The following is an 18,433-nucleotide window of genomic DNA, read 5'->3' on the forward strand; positions in this document are numbered from 1 at the left end:
CTCCAACAAAAGAAAGTTACTATAATGGTTAAAGAAGCCAAGGAAACTCATCAAGGATAATTAATATGATGTACTCTAATAAGAATGATTCCAAAACCATTCTCTCTCGATAATAATTATAAAATTAATATTAAGAATAAGATATTGATTTTGATTGAAATATACAAAATTATATTATTCATATTACTTTTTATAAGTTCTCTTGTAATCTTTATAATAAATACTTGTTTAACAACCTCCTTCTTTATAATTTATAATGAAAACTTTCTATTTAAAATTGTTAAACCGTTGCTAAGCATATTCTTACTTTTTTCTATAATGAGTTAGTAGATGTTACAGGAGAATTTATAATTGTTTTTCTTACGTATATATGAGATAGGTTGGGAAGTCAAAATGGTTTATACAGAATACAGATTGACAGAGTCCAACGTTGCATTGCAGAGGTTTGGTGTTTGTCATGTCATAAGGCATGGGCGATAGGGTGGAAACGCTTGCCAGATTAGCCCAGTGGAAAATCGACAACTTCGGACTTTGTTCCTACAAAAAATCTGACCCCTTCAAGGTCGGAATCTGGAACTGGTGCGTACTGTGTGTGTGTGTTTGCGTTTGTGTATTTGAATTGAATGATCTTCATTCACTTTAAAAAACTTGAGCAGGTACTTTTCAATAGTGAGGAATAGGTACCTCTACATACATCTTTTTCCAGAACCTTCGCAGGTTTTGAAGGATAACCCACCCTTTGCTCGATTCATTCTTCGAGTCTCCAATGCCGGATCATCCCGCAGCTTTCATATTTCCCCTGGTAGGTAGCGTACAATACTATACTATGCATCAACCTTCTTCTTTCTTATTAATTAATTGCCTCTTATCAAACCTTAGTTATTTGTTATCATCTTTTTATATTATGTTTTCTTTATGTAGCTCATGTGTTTGTTATGTTCATTTTATTTGTAAAACATGGGAGAAAAGGATTAACTTTTTTTAAGCACAGTGGTAAAGTTCTATTCCTTTTTTTTTTTTTAAGTCAAATTATGTGTTTTTCCTGTGGGGGGGGGGGGGGGGGGGAATGGTTTGGTCATTGGTGAAGGATTGGCTATTGCATGAAATTAGGGAAATCACTTTCATTCACTGCTGTGTGATTGGCTGACTGCTATTGGGGAATGCATCCCAAAAATTGAAGGGTGAGTCAGAATTAGTGGTAAATGGGTAAATAGTCCTCTGGTTACTTCTAAGAAAGATAAATTGCTTAAGTTATTCGACAAATTATGATTTAGCCATCAGGGCCAGATTAGTTCAGTAAGGAAGGCTAATTATGATTTTACCATCAGTACCAACACCATTGACTTGGGACTTCAAAATTATGGTTACCAATTATCATAAGTTGCAGGATCTGCAGAATATAGTTACAAATTGATTTTACAAATTTGAGAAGTTTCAACCTAACTATGCAGGTTTTTTTTCACACATTTAACAAATCTACTGAAAATTTTACGCCAATCTTGCCTGGCCCCTTAATTCGAGTCAACCCGTATTTCCGAATCTGTTTATTTGATCAATAAGGCCTTTTTTTTTTTCATTTACACCTGAAGTTCTGAGCCCGACGATAGGTCTTCCTTGTCTTCACCTCCTTGTTTGCCAAGAAGAAATAGGGATAATTGCATATTGCAATTTGCATTTTGCAACACAAATTGGAAAAAAAGAAGTTTGAAATTGCAATTACCTATAGGTATAGCAGTTTCAAGATTATATAGTGGAATGTTGACCCAGGTAGCAACTTCATTTCCTTTTGCTTGTAATTCTGCAGTTCAAGAAAAGCTGCTTAGGACACATGACGACTTTGTCTGGCCTGTGGATACAACTTTTGTTGGTCGCTTCATCATTGATGTTGAGTTTCTAGACCTAAAGATATGCCCTCCTAATGTGAGTTCCTATACATGATTTTATTTTATTATTATATTATATTGATGTGCTAAATGGTTATATATTTTCTCGAGCAATATACTAGTTTTCCTCTAACCATATAACTGTTTATCAGCACACTTTTTAACACATTCTTTTAAGCACACTTTCATTAAATCACTTTTTACTTTTTAATTTTTAACAAATTTTAATTAATAATTGATATTGTATTAAAAGAAATGTATTAGAAGGTTTGTTGTTAGCACTCCTCTATAAGTATAAACTATGGTGATTATTATTGCAGATGATACCAACCCATGAAGTTGGTTCGAGTTACTTGCTTAGCGTATGCACTATCCATAGACTGAATCATCCCCAGACCTCTAAACTAGTTTCAGATTTTTGCTGCTTAACCTATGATCTTTTTCTTTTGAACTCAGGGTGGAGAAACTAGTCCTGTATGGCCATCTGATGGAAATTCTCAATCCATTGCATTTCAAAGTAGCATTCTTCGTTGCCTCTCTCGTATGCTTGATGAGGCTATACATGCTGACCTAACTATCATGACAGCCGATGGAAGCACGTTGAGAGCTCATAAGGCAGTTCTCTCAGCAAGTTCCCCAGTGTTCCAGAGCATGTTTCATCACAACCTGAAGGAAAAAGAGTCCTCCACGATCCATATAGAAGACATGTCACTCGAGTCCTGCACGGCTCTTCTAAGTTACTTGTATGGAGCAATCAAGCAAGAAGATTTCTGGAAACACCGGCTTGCATTGCTTGGAGCTGCTAATAAATATGACATTGGAAGTCTCAAAGACATCTGTGAGGAAAGCCTCCTGGAAGATCTCAGCACAGGAAATGTTCTTGAGATGCTAAATGAGGCTTGGCTTTATCAATTGCACAAGTTAAAGAAAGGATGTTTGGTGTTCTTATTTCAATTTGGTAAGATACATGATATTAAAGATGAAATAAATAATTTTTTCCAGCATGCAGATAGGGAGCTAATGCTGGAGATGTTTCAGGAGGTGCTTTCAATTTCGAACCCGATATAGGTTAACTCATGGATCCTGTATATGATATATCGATGTGTATAATAAAGTTTGTTGTTTCTACTTTTTTATTGTACAGTGTAACTTTTCATAATACTTAAGTGTCCTCTGCCTGAAGGCCTGGAGGTTAAAAGGGTAAATGAAAGTGCATTTGAGTGAGCATTTACTACAGGGTATAAGGAAAAAAAATTTATTCATGCTAACCCAGAAAGTTAATTAATTACATTTAGTTACATCAATTTCTTTTAAAAATTAATTATTTTTTAAATTTATCGTTCATTGAAACTTGATATAAGAAATAAAAAGAAATTATTGAAATTAAAACCTCAATTAAATAAAGATATTTTAGAAATAATAACATTAAATGAAATAAAATTAGTTGAAATTTTCTTATATTTAAAATAAAAAAAAATGTATTTTTTTTCTTTTTCTATATGAGACCAGAGAAAGTGTGAATTAGGATGAGTATTTACTATCTTAATTTTGGACGATTTGAGTTTTGTAAATATATTTTAATTAAAATTAAGTTAATGGAAATGTTTGAAAAATATTTATTATTATAAATAAATATTACAAATTTTTTTTGGACAAATTTAAAATATTTGTTTGACTACTGTATCAACCTATAAATTTGAGTTTTTTATTTAAGATTTAGAAGAAATGATAAACACTCTCTCACTCACAAAAGACTCTTTCAATAAAAAGATCTTGCTTTCAACAACAACAACAAAAAAACATATTTTTAAGTTTTATTTTAAATTTTTTTAACACTCACATTGTTACTTTCAATTTTATGGCTTTCTCTCTCGTTTCTATTTACTATAAATCAATTTCTGTAAATTGTTTTATAAAATATTTTTTAAAACAAAAAGTAAAAACCTAATCAAATTAAAATTAAAGAGCACATCATACAAGATACTAAAATTAAAGAAACGTTCCTTTTATTTGTTCTCTTTTTCATTTTTCCTCAAATCAAACGCAATGTGCATTAGAGTAGAGTAACTTCCTCGGTGTAGAAAACCAATGAAAATGGAATAATACAACTGGTTTTTGTAGTTCAGAAAAACACTACAACAAAGATTTTGCCCTTTAATGCAAGGCAACAGAAAAAGAAATGGCATTTTCGTAAAGCCAGAGAGAACCCAAGATATGAAATTCTTGTGGGGATCAAATATATATGCAGTGCTCGCAATCGCTATTTTGTCACGTGACAGTTGTCACCATTTCCCACTATCTAGCTTCATGCGAATCTACCTATAGCTTTTAACGTTGCAGCATCTTTTTTTATCCTTTCTTTCATCTGTTGAATATTATTATTGTGTTGCTGCTGCATAGAATAGGTGCAGTATTGGTTCTTCTAAAAAAAAAGGGGGCAGTATTGGTGTGCATTTGGTGATCTAATTCATCATTCAATTAAACAACACCTTCGATCTAAAATTAAACCAACAATTGAGATCGATCTCAATTGGTATGTATTGTTAAAGAGTGCAACTATTTGGTATGTATTGTTTTGGGTATATAAATAGTAATGAAAATGCAAGAGTTAATTAGGGACTTGATGACTATGAGTGGGTGAAAATATGTAAAATGATTGGATGAAAATTTGGATAAGTAATTAATTTTCGTGTTACTTTTGTTTAACTTTTTTCATACTAAGAAATATTTTCCATTTTAAAACCATCACACAGGTATTAAAAAAGGAAATTAATATTTGCACGCTAATCCCTAGCTAGCTAACTCCTCAAAAACTATCTTTCAAACTATTTATGCAGCGGATAATACATTTGTCCCATCATATATAACTTTTTTGGTTGAGTGAGATAATGATACTTTGAAATTTATTAGTTTAAAAGAATATACTCATTAAAATTGTTATAAAAGCAAACGAGCTTATAATTCAAAACAACTAATTTTAAGGTTGGACATCTGATTATCAAGTCTACTTATTAGTCGTGTTGTACCACTAGTGTACAAAGAACAGTTATTATGACAACTCATTCTCATTTCTTCCCTCAACAATCAACGTGACATAATGCAATCCGTTTTTCTTTTTTTCCGAGTTCATAATGCAATATGTTATTCCCCTACTATATAAAATAAGAAAAAAAAGGGTTAAAATGTTAATAATTGATTAGTAATTATTGCCTCTTTTTTTTTTTTTTACAAAGGTCCTACTTTATTGATCCCTTTCTATATATTCATATTTCAAAATCGCATTCTTTCACCAATTAACTTTTATATATCAAGATTCATACAATATTAATTTATTCATCCATAATGAGTTTGATACTGTTTTTTTGTCTTGAAAGAAATAAGTTGAGGAAGATTTCATACAATATTAAGTTATAAGCTGAATTTCTTTTATGGTCCGTTTGGTTGCTTGGAAAAAAATGAAAGAAAAGAAAATTTTATTTTTAAAAGTTAAATTTTTTCTTCAATCAAACAAAAAAGTATTTTATAAATAATATTTATTTTTTCTCTCACTTTCTCCCTTGCCAAACGATAAAATGAATCACGGTTTTAGATACCTATGGCCTTGCTTTTTTCTGACGCAATTAATATAGAAAATATAAACATAGTGGCACTAAAAATGAAGTTACTTATCCAGGATAACTAACAACTTTTTCTGACTCTTTCGGTTACTAAAGCAGCCAAGCTACAACAACCATTTTTTCATAAAAATGCATTATGATTGATCACCTTCCTTTCTGTTAACAGGAAAGATAATTACTCTGCGAAAATCAACTACTAACAATAAAAATTTCATTTTATTTTAAGAATTTTTAAAAATATTGCATACGAAAAAAGATAAAAAAAAAAGATATATATATCTCAACTTTTTAACGTTGAAATAATAAAACTCTTATGAAAAATAGCCATTTGTGAACTACTTTCTTTTTATCAAGATATTATTTAAAAATACGATTTTTTTTATACTCAATGATGTAGATAATAATTAATTATTTCATAATGAAATGCATTTAAAAAGAATCCTCAAATTGGTTTTTTTATACGTGAAACCTTGTCCTCGGGGCCTGTGGGGTAAATTATATATATATATATATATATATATATATATATATATATATATATATATATATATCATTTAATTCCCTTGCAATTTGTATATAGATAGTTACTATTTTAATTCCATATAATTTATATGAATCACTTTCACTTGTAGCTACTCGCCTAACCTAGTCATTAGTCAATATAAATATAGAGACCACTATTACAATTCCAAAAACACACATATATATATATATTAAAGAGTCTGAAAGGAAGCTATAGTCTCCATACGATAGAAACGCACCCGCTTCCAAAAAGTTAAAACTGCAGGGAGGTGAAATGGTGATGAAAGTGTGGTGGTGTTTTTCCTTTGCTTTCATTTCAACGGTGTTTATTGGTACCACCGTCTATGGTGGCAATGTCACCTACGACGGAAGATCTTTAATCATTGATGGCCAACATAAAATTCTTTTCTCCGGTTCAATTCATTATCCTCGTAGCACACCTCAGGTACCCTTACTTTTTGTTCTTTTCTTTTCTTGATCTTATATAATTTATGTCTTTGCCATAAGTTCACACTTATTTGTTAATTATGATTTTCCTTTTTTTGGCTACTAAAGTTCATATTGTATATATGTTTCTGGGGTTGAGGACAAAAAGATGATAAATGTTAGAAACATATAAACAGACGAGGGAGTCATTTGGTTTTCGTTGTCTTTGTTAGGTAAGAAATATCAAACAGTGCTCCATTATTCGGAATACTCTTGCAGCAGCTATGGTTGTTCACGTTGTTTTTGTTTTACACTTTTTTACCCTCCTTATAGAATTTCAAATAATTTCATGGGTGGAGAGAGAAAAGAGGAGTAATAAAAAGTTATTAATGGCTATACAAAATTAACAAAAATTAACCTAATTTGTTATTTGACATCCCAACAAGTTATTCAACAGCCGTCAAGAGAGGAAAATAAAATAAAAATATAGATATAAATACGATAAGTTATATATAATGTGATAGAGTGAAAATAGAAAAAGAAAAACTATGGATATCAGTTACGTGTATAAATGATAGAGTGTGCAAATATCATTTTTCAAAAATAGATGTAAAAGAATCAAGATTGACATGATCTAGCAAGACAAGCTGTTTCTGTTTAGTGTTATAAATTATAAATAATACAAGCAACTTGCACGGTCTTCTAATTCTATTTTATGAACCATGGACATGAATTCTTCGTGCTTTGTTTAACTACGTAATCATTTTTTGTACTTTTAATGGCATCAGTTTATGTTATGTGTAGCAGTGTAGGTATCAGTTCACATGGGGATTAATTAGGGAGACCCTTGACTCCTTGAGAGATAGATCGTTCTCGCTTTAGTTTGTTCTTTTTAATTATATACAGTTTGACTATTATGTGTTTTGGGACTTACACAATTTCTTTAAGAAACTCCGATCTTTCACTCCATTCTTGAGGTTTGACTCGATCTCCTTTAGTTTTTTATTCAAGGATCGGATCTCATTGGAGTCAAGCCGGTAGGATTGGGCTTTTTTTTCACACTGAATCTAACTTAGTTGTCCTCTAGACTCCTTTGGAGTCAATTATATGTATTTTTTGTTTAGTGGGCTAAAGCACTCGGGGCAAAACTCTCTAATTAGAGGAATTGAACCAAAGAGTAGTACTCTTCTAGACTCGAATGTAAGCACAATAAAATACACAAATTTGATTGATCTTCCTGCTAATATAACATTATTAATGACATTTATTTTATAAATATCTTTAAGTTAAAATTTGAGTATTATCCCTCATAAATATAAAAAATCCAACAAGATTTTGTGGAATAAACACTTCCTGAATTTCAATAATGATTAAGAATTTTAGTAAACTCATTTTTTTATCTCATATAAATCAAATCTATACACCTTACATGTCATAATAATTATCATGTAAAAAAACAATAAGTTTCAAAATAATTATTATTTTAATTTTTTAATATAATATTAATTATTTTTTCACTTTTATCTCTTATAATATAATAACAAACAATAAAATCTATAATTTATAAATAAATTAATGATAAAAATGTTAAATTTATAAAATTATTATTTTATTTTATCGATATTAAAATAACCTATGACTGGTATGGACATGTATTAAAGCAACTCACATATTATCGTCGAAGGTTAACTTTTAGAAAATCACAACTATGCAGCGAGTATTTCTTCAAACCTAACGAAATAAATCTTCAAAGTTGAAGAATGTCTTAACTCTCACATAATGTTGAAAGGGAAACTAAGACGGGATATGATAGCTAGTTTGTGTGGCAATCAGTGCTTGGCTGATTGGCAATTGCACTGTCTTACAGTTGTGTGACACTTCTTGTGATACAGATTGCATTAATTAAAAATATTTTGCCTATAAAAAAATGATAGTTTGGGATAATGCCTAGCTGTTAGAGATAATAATATATACTTTTTATAATATTAAATAATTCACATATTTATTATGCTTGATGGATTGATAATAAGGTTCAAAACTTAGGTAAGTCACGTTACAAGGACTTGTGTTAGAGTTGTAGTTTTAAAATATAAAAAAAACGAATCATTTGTGTCCTCGATAAACAATTAAGTTTATGAAATTATTGGTTCATAGTAAAATTTTAGAACTTTCATGATCAAATAATCTAGAGTTAGATCATTATTAACTGTCTCTTTATTTTTAGGGGCAAAAACTTGAATTTAAGTTTTGGATAAGTGATTTTGTGTATTATCCGTGTTTTAAACTAAAAGAACTCTTGTGTGGAAAAGCATATTATATAGAGTTAAACTTAATAAAAAATACATGCTTAATTTTTTTTAGTTTGTTAATTCGTGACACCTAATTTGTAGCAAACTTTTATGGTAGTTTAGGATGGTGCCTACTGCTAAGATGTTAAAGATAATAATGATATATAACTTTTAAAATATTAAAATAATTCACATATTTATTATGCTTAATGGATCAGAGGAGGTTCAAAACTTAGGTAAATCACGTTACAAGAACTCGTGTTAGAAACGTCATTTTTTTAAAAAATGAAATCATTTGTGTCCTCTATAAACAATTTAAGTTTTTAAAATTATTGGTTCATAGCATAATGTTAGAAATTTTTATGATAAAATAATATAGAGTTAGATCATTATTAATTGTCTCATTATTTTTAGGGAAAAAGTTGAAATTAAGTTTAAGATAAGTGATCTTTGTGTATTATCCGTGCTTTAAACTAAAAGAACTTTTACGAGGAAAAGCATATTATATAGTGATATAATTAAAAAAAATACGTGCTTAAATTTTTAAGTTTGTTAATTCTTGACACCTAATGTGTAGCAAACTTGTATGCAGATTCTCAAATTCTCTTATTGGGTCCAATACTAATACCAACGAAATTATTATTATAAAAATGAGAATACTATGTAGAATCTCGTTATATTTTATATTTTATTATATATTGATTATTATAAATATAAATTCATAAAATCAAATAATTAGCTTTTCTTGGAATTCACTAAAAAAAAAAATTCTTTTCTTGGGTCGACCATAGCTAGCTTATAATGTTGTTCTAACATACTCGTTAATTTTCACGTGAAAAAAATAATTGTTCATTAATTGAGCCATTATATTCATTCATGTATACTTTGTAACCAAATTTTACGAATTAGCTTTATTTATTGACACCCGGGGGGCAATCATTTAATGCAAGTTGAATTAAATTATCAAAGAGTATAGTACTAAACACACAAATGTGTTAAAAAGGTTAAACAATGACATTTGAGTACAAAACATCAAATAGTTAACAGCTCAAGTATGAATCTATTAGGAATGATGAGAACATAAACGACATTAATTATAACTTTTTTTAATGAACGGAATAAAAGTGTCTACATTTGAACATTAAAAAACATTATATTAATATTAATGTATAATACAGAAGCTCACATAGTAATTTAGTCAAATTTAAAACCAACTAGATTCAAATGAAGCCAGGAATGTTGGTATTGAGCAGTTGTGAGCTTGAAGGGGTAAGCAAGAGCAATATGAAGAAAGACACATCTCTAAATAGTGAATTGCAATTTGTTCTTAATTAACAGATGTGGCCTAATTTAATTGCCAAAGCTAAGGAAGGTGGATTAGATGTCATACAAACTTATGTATTTTGGAACCTTCACGAACCTCAACAAGGCCAGGTGATCAAACTCAAACTCGTCTACATTAATCTTCAAGTTGTCATTTCCCCTGTATTTTCTTTTTAAGCTCATTGCTTGCAAGCTGAATAATGTTGGTGATTTTTTTTACTTGGTTTGTAGTATGACTTTAGAGGAATGCGTAATATAGTGAGATTCATTAAGGAAATTCAAGCACAAGGTTTATATGTAACCCTCCGAATTGGACCATACATTGAGAGTGAATGCACTTATGGGTAAGTCCCCCTTTCCTGCTATTGTTACTTATGCTAACGAATTTTCCAACACAAAGGAATTGCTATCATGCTATGAATTAAAACATATTCATATTTTGCTTTCATTTAAGTTACTTTTGGGAACTTTGATGATACTAAATAATATGATAATTGGTTACGTAATAGAAGAAACTGACTCGCGGTTTTTGTTGGTGCAGGGGTCTACCGTTATGGTTACATGATATTCCGGGTATTGTATTCAGATCTGACAATGAGCAATTCAAGGTATCAACTCTAGTTTTTGTGACCCTTCTATCGCTGTAATTTGAACTACGTAAGCATGGTAGTTCATCTGTCTCTAGTTGCTTTATCCTGCTCTAAAAATTATTAAGTATTTGGGTCATGTCTCCTTAGAACTTAACACAATTTACTCTCAGCTATACTTTTCACTCAAATTTGGTATTAACGGATTATTCATTAATGGCAGTTTCACATGCAAAAGTTCTCTGCAAAAATAGTCAACTTGATGAAATCAGCCAATCTTTTTGCTTCACAAGGAGGACCAATCATACTATCGCAGGTTTAAACTTCAAACCAACAACAAAGACTTGTCAATTATATATCACTCAGTTTTTTTTTTATTTGTATTTATAAATTATAAATGTTTTATGGTCAATGTAGATTGAGAACGAATATGGGAACGTTGAAGGGGCGTTTCACGAGAAAGGATTGTCCTATATTCGTTGGGCTGCCCAAATGGCCGTGGGACTCCAAACTGGTGTGCCTTGGGTAATGTGCAAGCAAGATAATGCTCCTGATCCGGTGGTTAGTCTCTAAGAATTATTTTACTTTCCATGGATTAGTTATTATATTAGGGAAATACTTAATAGTACGAACAACTTCCGCACGAATGTGACGAAAACGGTTTATGATAAGTTGATAACTTATCATGTGAATTCCGTCAAATTTACCTTTAATTTCTCATTTTTTTGAACTTAAATTTAATAAAATGTGAACACATCATTTCGTGCTTAATAATTTCGTAAGCAGCGCTCATTATATTATGACATCTCTAAATGAAGTCATGTAATCTGCAGATCAACACATGCAATGGCATGCAGTGCGGAAAAACTTTCAAGGGGCCTAACTCGCCTAACAAGCCTTCACTATGGACAGAGAATTGGACAAGTTTGTACGTTCTTGTGAAATTCTGCATTACAATTTACAAACCATTTTTCTTAAAAGTGTGGTAATCAAAGCGTTTCAGAAGACTAATGCCATTCCTTTCACCTTAAAAATTGTAGTTACCAAGTCTTTGGTGAAGTGCCGTACATAAGATCTGCTGAAGACATTGCATATAATGTTGCCTTGTTCATTGCAAAGAGAGGAAGCTATGTCAATTACTATATGGTATCATCACTGCCCACCACCTTTCTGTAACCGTTTCTCTTGTCTTTTCCTTCTCTTTATTCCCAGCATTTAAGACATTATTGTCTTTTAAGTATCATGATGGATTTGTTGCAGTACCATGGAGGAACCAATTTTGACAGAATAGCCTCTGCTTTCGTAATAACGGCATATTATGACGAAGCTCCACTGGATGAATATGGTACGTTCCTTTCCTTTCTCCATGTAAGTAAAATTGTAGATATTGAATCACTACGTGATTGACTATGCTAAGTTAAGCAGGTTTGGTTAGGGAACCAAAATGGGGCCATCTTAAGGAGCTTCATGCAGCAATCAAGTCATGTTCAAATTCTATACTTCATGGAACTCAAACTAGCTTCAGCTTGGGCACACAACAAAACGTAAGAAAACTAAACAGAACGTCTAGTTATTTTCCTCAATTGTTATCTTCTTTTTAACTGGCATAAAAAAGGGAATCGAGCACTAGGTGAATAACCGTGCAGTCCGTACTAGTATTTGAATCGCAAACTACAAATTTATAAAACACTCCAAAAGATGGATCTTCTAAACAAAATCCATCACTCTTTCTCAGGCTTATGTTTTCAAAAGGAGCTCAATAGAATGTGCTGCCTTCCTGGAAAATACTGAAGATCAGAGTGTCACAATCCAATTTCAAAATATTCCATATCAATTACCTCCCAATTCAATCAGTATTCTACCAGACTGCAAGAATGTAGCCTTCAACACAGCCAAGGTAAAAATCAAACGCTCAATATATATACTGTCATTTATTTTAAGACAACATCTACTGGGCAGTTTCTTCTTTTTGCTATCATCCTTTGATCATTATTCTTTGTATTAACGTTATATAAATAAAATGGTGCTAGTAAAAGGCAATTCATATTTTATGCACTTTGTAGGTACGCATTCAAAATGCCAGAGCAATGAAATCGCAGTTACAGTTCAATTCAGCTGAAACATGGAAAGTGTACAAAGAAGCCATCCCCAGCTTTGGTGATACTTCATTAAGAGCAAATACACTATTAGATCAAATCAGCACAACAAAAGATACATCTGACTATTTGTGGTACACATTCAGGTAAAATGGCAACATACATACTTATGCCAGCTGCATTTAAAGATGCTTGCTATACCATCATTACTCTTTACTGAGATTCTTGTTGACATCTTGTTCATGCAGGCTTTATGACAACTCTCCCAATGCTCAATCCATTCTTAGTGCATACAGCCACGGACATGTTTTGCATGCATTCGTCAATGGAAATTTAGTAGGCAAGCTCTAAACCTCAACCCTGAGGATCCCATGTTTTAGGATAGAAGGAAAACATCTTTTTTGGATAGAAGTAACTGTATCCATATGGTTATAGACATGATTATTACCCAAATATCTCTTTATAATGCACATTTTTTTCTTTTATCTTCAATGCATTAATACAAGTTGAGATGCTAACTTTAGGTTCTATACATGGAAGTCACAAAAATTTATCCTTTGTCATGGAGAACAAACTCAATCTTATAAACGGGATGAACAATATTTCTTTCCTTAGTGCAACAGTTGGATTGCCGGTAATTGTCTCAATTGTTATGACTTCTTTTTTATTCATCATCAAGTAAATGAAACCGCTTAAAAATAACATATTGAAATAATCTTCATGTATATTTATTTCTGCATGAAGAACTCGGGAGCATATCTAGAGCGCAGAGTTGCTGGTTTGCGTAGTCTGAAAGTTCAAGGCAGAGATTTCACTAATCAAGCATGGGGATACCAGGTGATTATCTCTAAATACTGAAATGCTGACTTAGTAGACTGCAATGAGACCTCAATTATTAATCATGTTTCTTCTATCATAAATTCTATTGACATAAATGTAGTTCTCAGGATTTAGTTAACATACATTGCTTTTCCTACAATGTTCACTCTTCTGAACAAATTTCTATTCAATCTACCCCTATATACTATCATTACCAACTGCTTAAAATTTCAAATTATAAGAAATGTGTGCTTGAACCATCAACTCTGATTGATAACCATTTAAAATAAACTTTGTATATTGCATGCTAATGTTGAATTTTTGCATGAAGATTGGGTTGTTAGGAGAAAAATTGCAAATCTACACAGCTAGTGGATCAAGTAAAGTTCAGTGGGAAAGTTTCCAAAGCTCCACTAAGCCACTCACATGGTATAAGGTATATATATTATCAATTATCATCTTTTAAATTTGTTGTTCCATTTTTTCCTCAACCGAACATGGATATTGAGGGAAATCCAACCAAACTTGTTGAAAGGCCTTTATGCTCGAGTTTGTCACTACCCTTTATTATGGATTGAAATCACTTTACCCTCACAACTGCTCACCATTTATATACAATATTGTTTTAACGGTGCACTAATATTTTACCTAAACTTATTGACAGACCACATTTGATGCACCAGTGGGCAACGATCCTGTAGTGCTTAACCTTGGTTCTATGGGAAAGGGATATACTTGGATTAATGGTCAAGGTATCGGTCGATATTGGGTATCTTTCCACACACCACAGGGAACTCCATCACAGAAATGGTATTTACCTCTACCATATTCAATTAAATAGAAAAATAAACACACTTTTTATATAATTGTGTAGCCACTTTCATAATGGGAAACCATATTTGTGAAAAATAAAAGATAATTTCTTTTGCTAAACATTCTTTTAGTTTTTTATTTTTCAAACAAAAGTAACAGATATTTTCTTCTGGTTTAGAAATTCAGATTTTACACTGCTTATTTACCCGACAATTGTTTCCTGTCTGCATGTCAAGCATTTATTTACTTACAATTGAACATTTTTATTCAGGTATCACATACCCCGCTCCCTCCTAAAATCTACTGGGAACCTACTAGTTCTACTAGAAGAAGAAACTGGGAACCCATTAGGGATCACTCTAGACACAGTTTACATCACATCGCAGTGAAAGATCACACATCATGAGTAAACAATAATGCTCTATCTTATTACGTGGATGCAGAGATCCCAGATGTATAGCTAAAGGAGAAATACGTTAGCATGGCCCTGTATCTCATTCTCCTTCCCCTAGATACATATTTAGACATCTCCAAAATTGTGAGGAATTTTCAATATCTTCATTGATTGTCCTTGTCAACAAGAATCCATTCTCTTGGCAGATGATACTTGTCATCATTAAACTGGTAATACAAATTACACGATATAAACAAGAACAAACAAATAGAACTTGAGGTTTTCTGTAACTTTTAGGCGTCCTAAACGATCATTTCCTTATAGTACAAAACTTTTTCAAACTAAAATAACAGACATGTGTTTGAATACTTAATTCTTTATTTTCTTCATACCTTCAAATTCTGATTTACACTGCCAACGTACCTAATAATTTAATTACTCTCCTACATGCACATGAAGAATTTTTTTACTTACAACAGAACATATTTATTCAAGTAACATACCCCAGTTCCTAAAACCTACTTGGAACCTTATAATAATATATAGTATTTGATCGTACAACAACGACAAACCTTATCTTACTAGGTGAGGTTGCATATATGGGTCACACAACGCCATTCAACACAGTTAAAAACTAAAGCTTCACGAATATTATTTAGCATGAAGTGCATGGGAGAAAGTCACTCATTTAGGATTCCAATTATGAAGGAGGAAAGACAGGATTTGACAGTAATATTTGAAGGAGTGTAAGTTATGAGGGGACAATAAATAAACACCAACAAAGTCTTATCCCACTAGGTGAAGTCGGCTACATGGATTACATAACGCCATTCCTAGATGTTGGGGTTTTACATAAGATTCCTATATTAGTATTAGATCATCAGGCAAATATAATCAATTAGAAGTGCACAGGAGAAAGTTCATTTATCCAGGATTTCAATTATGAAAGTAGAAGCACTAGTGGCAACAGTACAATTCAAAGGAGCGCAAGTTATGAGCTAAAGGAAAAAAAGTAACACAAAGTAATAGTACATACACAAAGAAAGTTGCAATGAAGAACCCAACAAATCATATTAATTTTCAATACCAATGCCCGTGTGAATATTACCCCTTCACAAAGTAACTTCCGGCATAGCTCTTAAAAACTAACAAAAAAAATAGGTTGCCACCATTTAATACCATGCATGCAACAATTTATAGTAAAAGCATTAAGGGAAGTGTCAAAAACTCAAAATTACCATTTCACTTGAGGAAGTGCATATTTACACATCAATATTTCATTAAACAAAAAAAAAGAACATGTTCAAACAGATAATGTGATCATTACACATATAATAAGAACCAAATGAGCAAAAGATAAGTACTTTTATCAGCAGGAGCTAAAAAGTAAATAATAAATTAGGTGAAGTAATTATTTACAGGGAAAGTAAAACTCCAAGTCAAATAACATGAGGAAAAATACATCTTTCTTTTCTTTTTCTTTTCTAATGAAGAAGAAAGATGTAAACTATTGGTTACAACTTACAATAGATTAATCAAAGCTAATAAAATGCAGAGAACAAAAATAAAAGCCAAACGAAGAGCAATCAACAGTGCGAGTAATAGAATAACCAGCGTAATATCACCATGTTCTACTTAATGAATTCTTGACAACAGCATGTCACACCTACATCTTGTCCATTTATATCATGAGAACCACACCAACTGTAGATCTCACTCTAGTTGAAAAAAGAAAAGTTAGTAAATATCTGCCTGAAAGTTGCTCTAATCCCTAATTTATAATGTCAAGATCGAAAGATTGAAGTTGCTTTTCTTACCAACTTCTTCTTCGCTGCCTTCTATCTTTGCAGCATTGCGTTGTTTAACAGTCAACAAATGTGAAGGTAGGAGGGCTTTTTGTGAGGGTAATTCAGCTATGAACAATAGAGTCTGCGCCCAGCCAGCATATTTGCCATATTTGGTTACAAACGCCTCTGCAACACGATCGCAGAGCTTGGGTGTCAACTGGGAACCTGCAAGCTCAGGTAAGAGATACTTGGTGGCAATCTTACCCAAGTTTAAAAAAGAAACATCCAAATTAACACTCAATCATAACATTCTACAATATGCAATAATCAATCAATCAGTAAAGAATAAATAACAACTTTTTGTAAGCTTACCCGCCACACGTGTGTGTCAACAGGAACAGCATGGTGCTGATCAAGCGAAAAGAGAGCAATGCAAGCAGCCACTTTAGGACCCACACCGGGTAACGTACAAAGTGCAGATATAACATCTCGAAGCTCCATCTTACGAAGAGAACGAAGCCATTCTTCGCCTCCACCGGGTTTTGATTTCAATGCATTAATCGTACCAATTATATATTTAGCCCTAGTAACAGACCAATCACAGTCACAATCACAAATTGAATAATCAAAACACACATCGTAGTAGTTATGTTTACCTCACCTGTAACCGAAACCGGCGTCTCTGAGTTGTTGCTCTGAGACGGAGGAAAGTTGTTCCAAAGAAGGGAAAGCGTGGAACTGAAACTCTCCAACGTCTCCCACGTGAGTTCCCAGGGAGGACACGTAATTCACCATTTTCGTGATTCTTCCGATGTTGTTATTAGAAGAGCACAGAAACTGAATCAAACACTCGAAAGGGTCTTGCCGGAGGACTCGGGCGCCGCTTAAGTGGTGCGCGAGCTCGGCGAACCTTGCGTCGGAAGCGGAAAACGTCTTCCATAAGTCGGCGAGCGAAACGGTGGCATTTAGGAAGTCAAGCAGGGCAGTTTCGGCGGTGTCGGAGTGGGAGGGGGAGTGGAGGCAGTAGGAAACGTCGCCGTTTTGGAGGTGCTTGAGGGAAATGAGGTGGGGCCCGACGACTCCGGTGTATTGTGAAGGGGCGGTGTTTTTCCAGAGGAAGGTTTGGCCCGTGGGGAAGGTGAGGGGTAAGGAGAGTTCGTGGCGGGTGAGGCTGAGAGGGGCCCAGGCCCGGGCTTTTGCGGTGTTGAGGGAGTGGCGGGCTTGGGTTTGTGGAGTTGGGGGTGTTGAGGGAGGAGGAGGTGGTGGGGTATGTTTCTGGGATCTTTTTCTCTTGTTCGTCATCGCCGGGAACTGGATGATGGTTCTCAAATGCAACGACTTCATTCATGTGGCCATATCAGGTCTGGAGGAAGGGACAGCGTAACGGGTCGGATCGGGGGATGATGAAACATTGTTTTTTTTTTCTCAGTAGTTTAAATAAATAAATAAAAACCACTCACCTTAGCTCATTTGTCAAGTAATTTTACGGATGATTCATTTATAACTCTCTCTCTTGTTTTCATCTATCCCACATCAAGGAATTTTTTATTATTATTTCTTTTTCTTTTCATTATTTTTATTTTCTACTTTTTTATTAACCAAGAAAAGGAAAAAACAAAATTATACAAGACAAAACATCATCATCAGTTTTAGCTTGACCAATCAATCACACATTAGTGAAAATTTAATTCTTTGCAAAAATATTAACACAAACATTTATTTTTTAGAAAATATAAATGATATGAATCTCATTGAATAATCAAAAGTAATTTAATAGATATAATCATCATCACAAATAAATGAATCAAAATGGACCCTTGTCAATATTTCACTTCAAAGAGAGGGATGTCATTGAAATTTTTTTTTTTTTTACTAGAA

The 18,433-nt window shown here is 32.5% G+C and overlaps 3 protein-coding genes across 3 annotated transcripts; 2 read left to right on the plus strand and 1 right to left on the minus strand.

Annotated features, from left to right (window-relative positions):
- The first annotated feature begins 375 nt into the window (after positions 1–375).
- On the plus strand, positions 376–3,110 carry LOC114415432 (BTB/POZ domain-containing protein At1g21780-like). The gene is made up of 4 exons (XM_028380106.1): positions 376–579; positions 657–802; positions 1,805–1,920; positions 2,340–3,110. Exons 1-4 carry the CDS (start codon positions 470–472, stop codon positions 2,949–2,951), a joined length of 984 nt encoding a protein of 327 aa, XP_028235907.1. The 5' UTR covers positions 376–469; the 3' UTR covers positions 2,952–3,110.
- Positions 3,111–6,228: 3,118 nt separating this feature from the next.
- Positions 6,229–15,177, plus strand: LOC114415430 (beta-galactosidase 16-like). Its single transcript, XM_028380104.1, has 18 exons — positions 6,229–6,467; positions 10,075–10,170; positions 10,291–10,403; positions 10,601–10,667; positions 10,870–10,962; positions 11,064–11,207; positions 11,480–11,574; positions 11,687–11,792; positions 11,907–11,991; positions 12,072–12,190; positions 12,382–12,543; positions 12,710–12,888; positions 12,991–13,082; positions 13,267–13,376; positions 13,487–13,579; positions 13,893–13,997; positions 14,226–14,371; positions 14,646–15,177. The coding sequence occupies exons 1-18, from the start codon at positions 6,297–6,299 to the stop codon at positions 14,761–14,763; spliced, it is 2,094 nt and encodes a 697-aa protein (XP_028235905.1). The 5' UTR covers positions 6,229–6,296; the 3' UTR covers positions 14,764–15,177.
- An 891-nt stretch (positions 15,178–16,068) lies between these two features.
- On the minus strand, positions 16,069–18,020 carry LOC114415431 (N-glycosylase/DNA lyase OGG1). Its single transcript, XM_028380105.1, has 4 exons — positions 17,217–18,020; positions 16,928–17,138; positions 16,586–16,814; positions 16,069–16,486 (listed from the first exon to the last, which is right to left on the minus strand). Exons 1-4 carry the CDS (start codon positions 17,897–17,899, stop codon positions 16,482–16,484), a joined length of 1,128 nt encoding a protein of 375 aa, XP_028235906.1. The 5' UTR covers positions 17,900–18,020; the 3' UTR covers positions 16,069–16,481.
- Between the last annotated feature and the right edge of the window lie 413 nt (positions 18,021–18,433).

The sequence above is a fragment of the Glycine soja genome, chromosome 6, assembly GCF_004193775.1.
Source record: "Glycine soja cultivar W05 chromosome 6, ASM419377v2, whole genome shotgun sequence".
NCBI classification, from domain to species: domain Eukaryota; kingdom Viridiplantae; phylum Streptophyta; class Magnoliopsida; order Fabales; family Fabaceae; genus Glycine; species Glycine soja.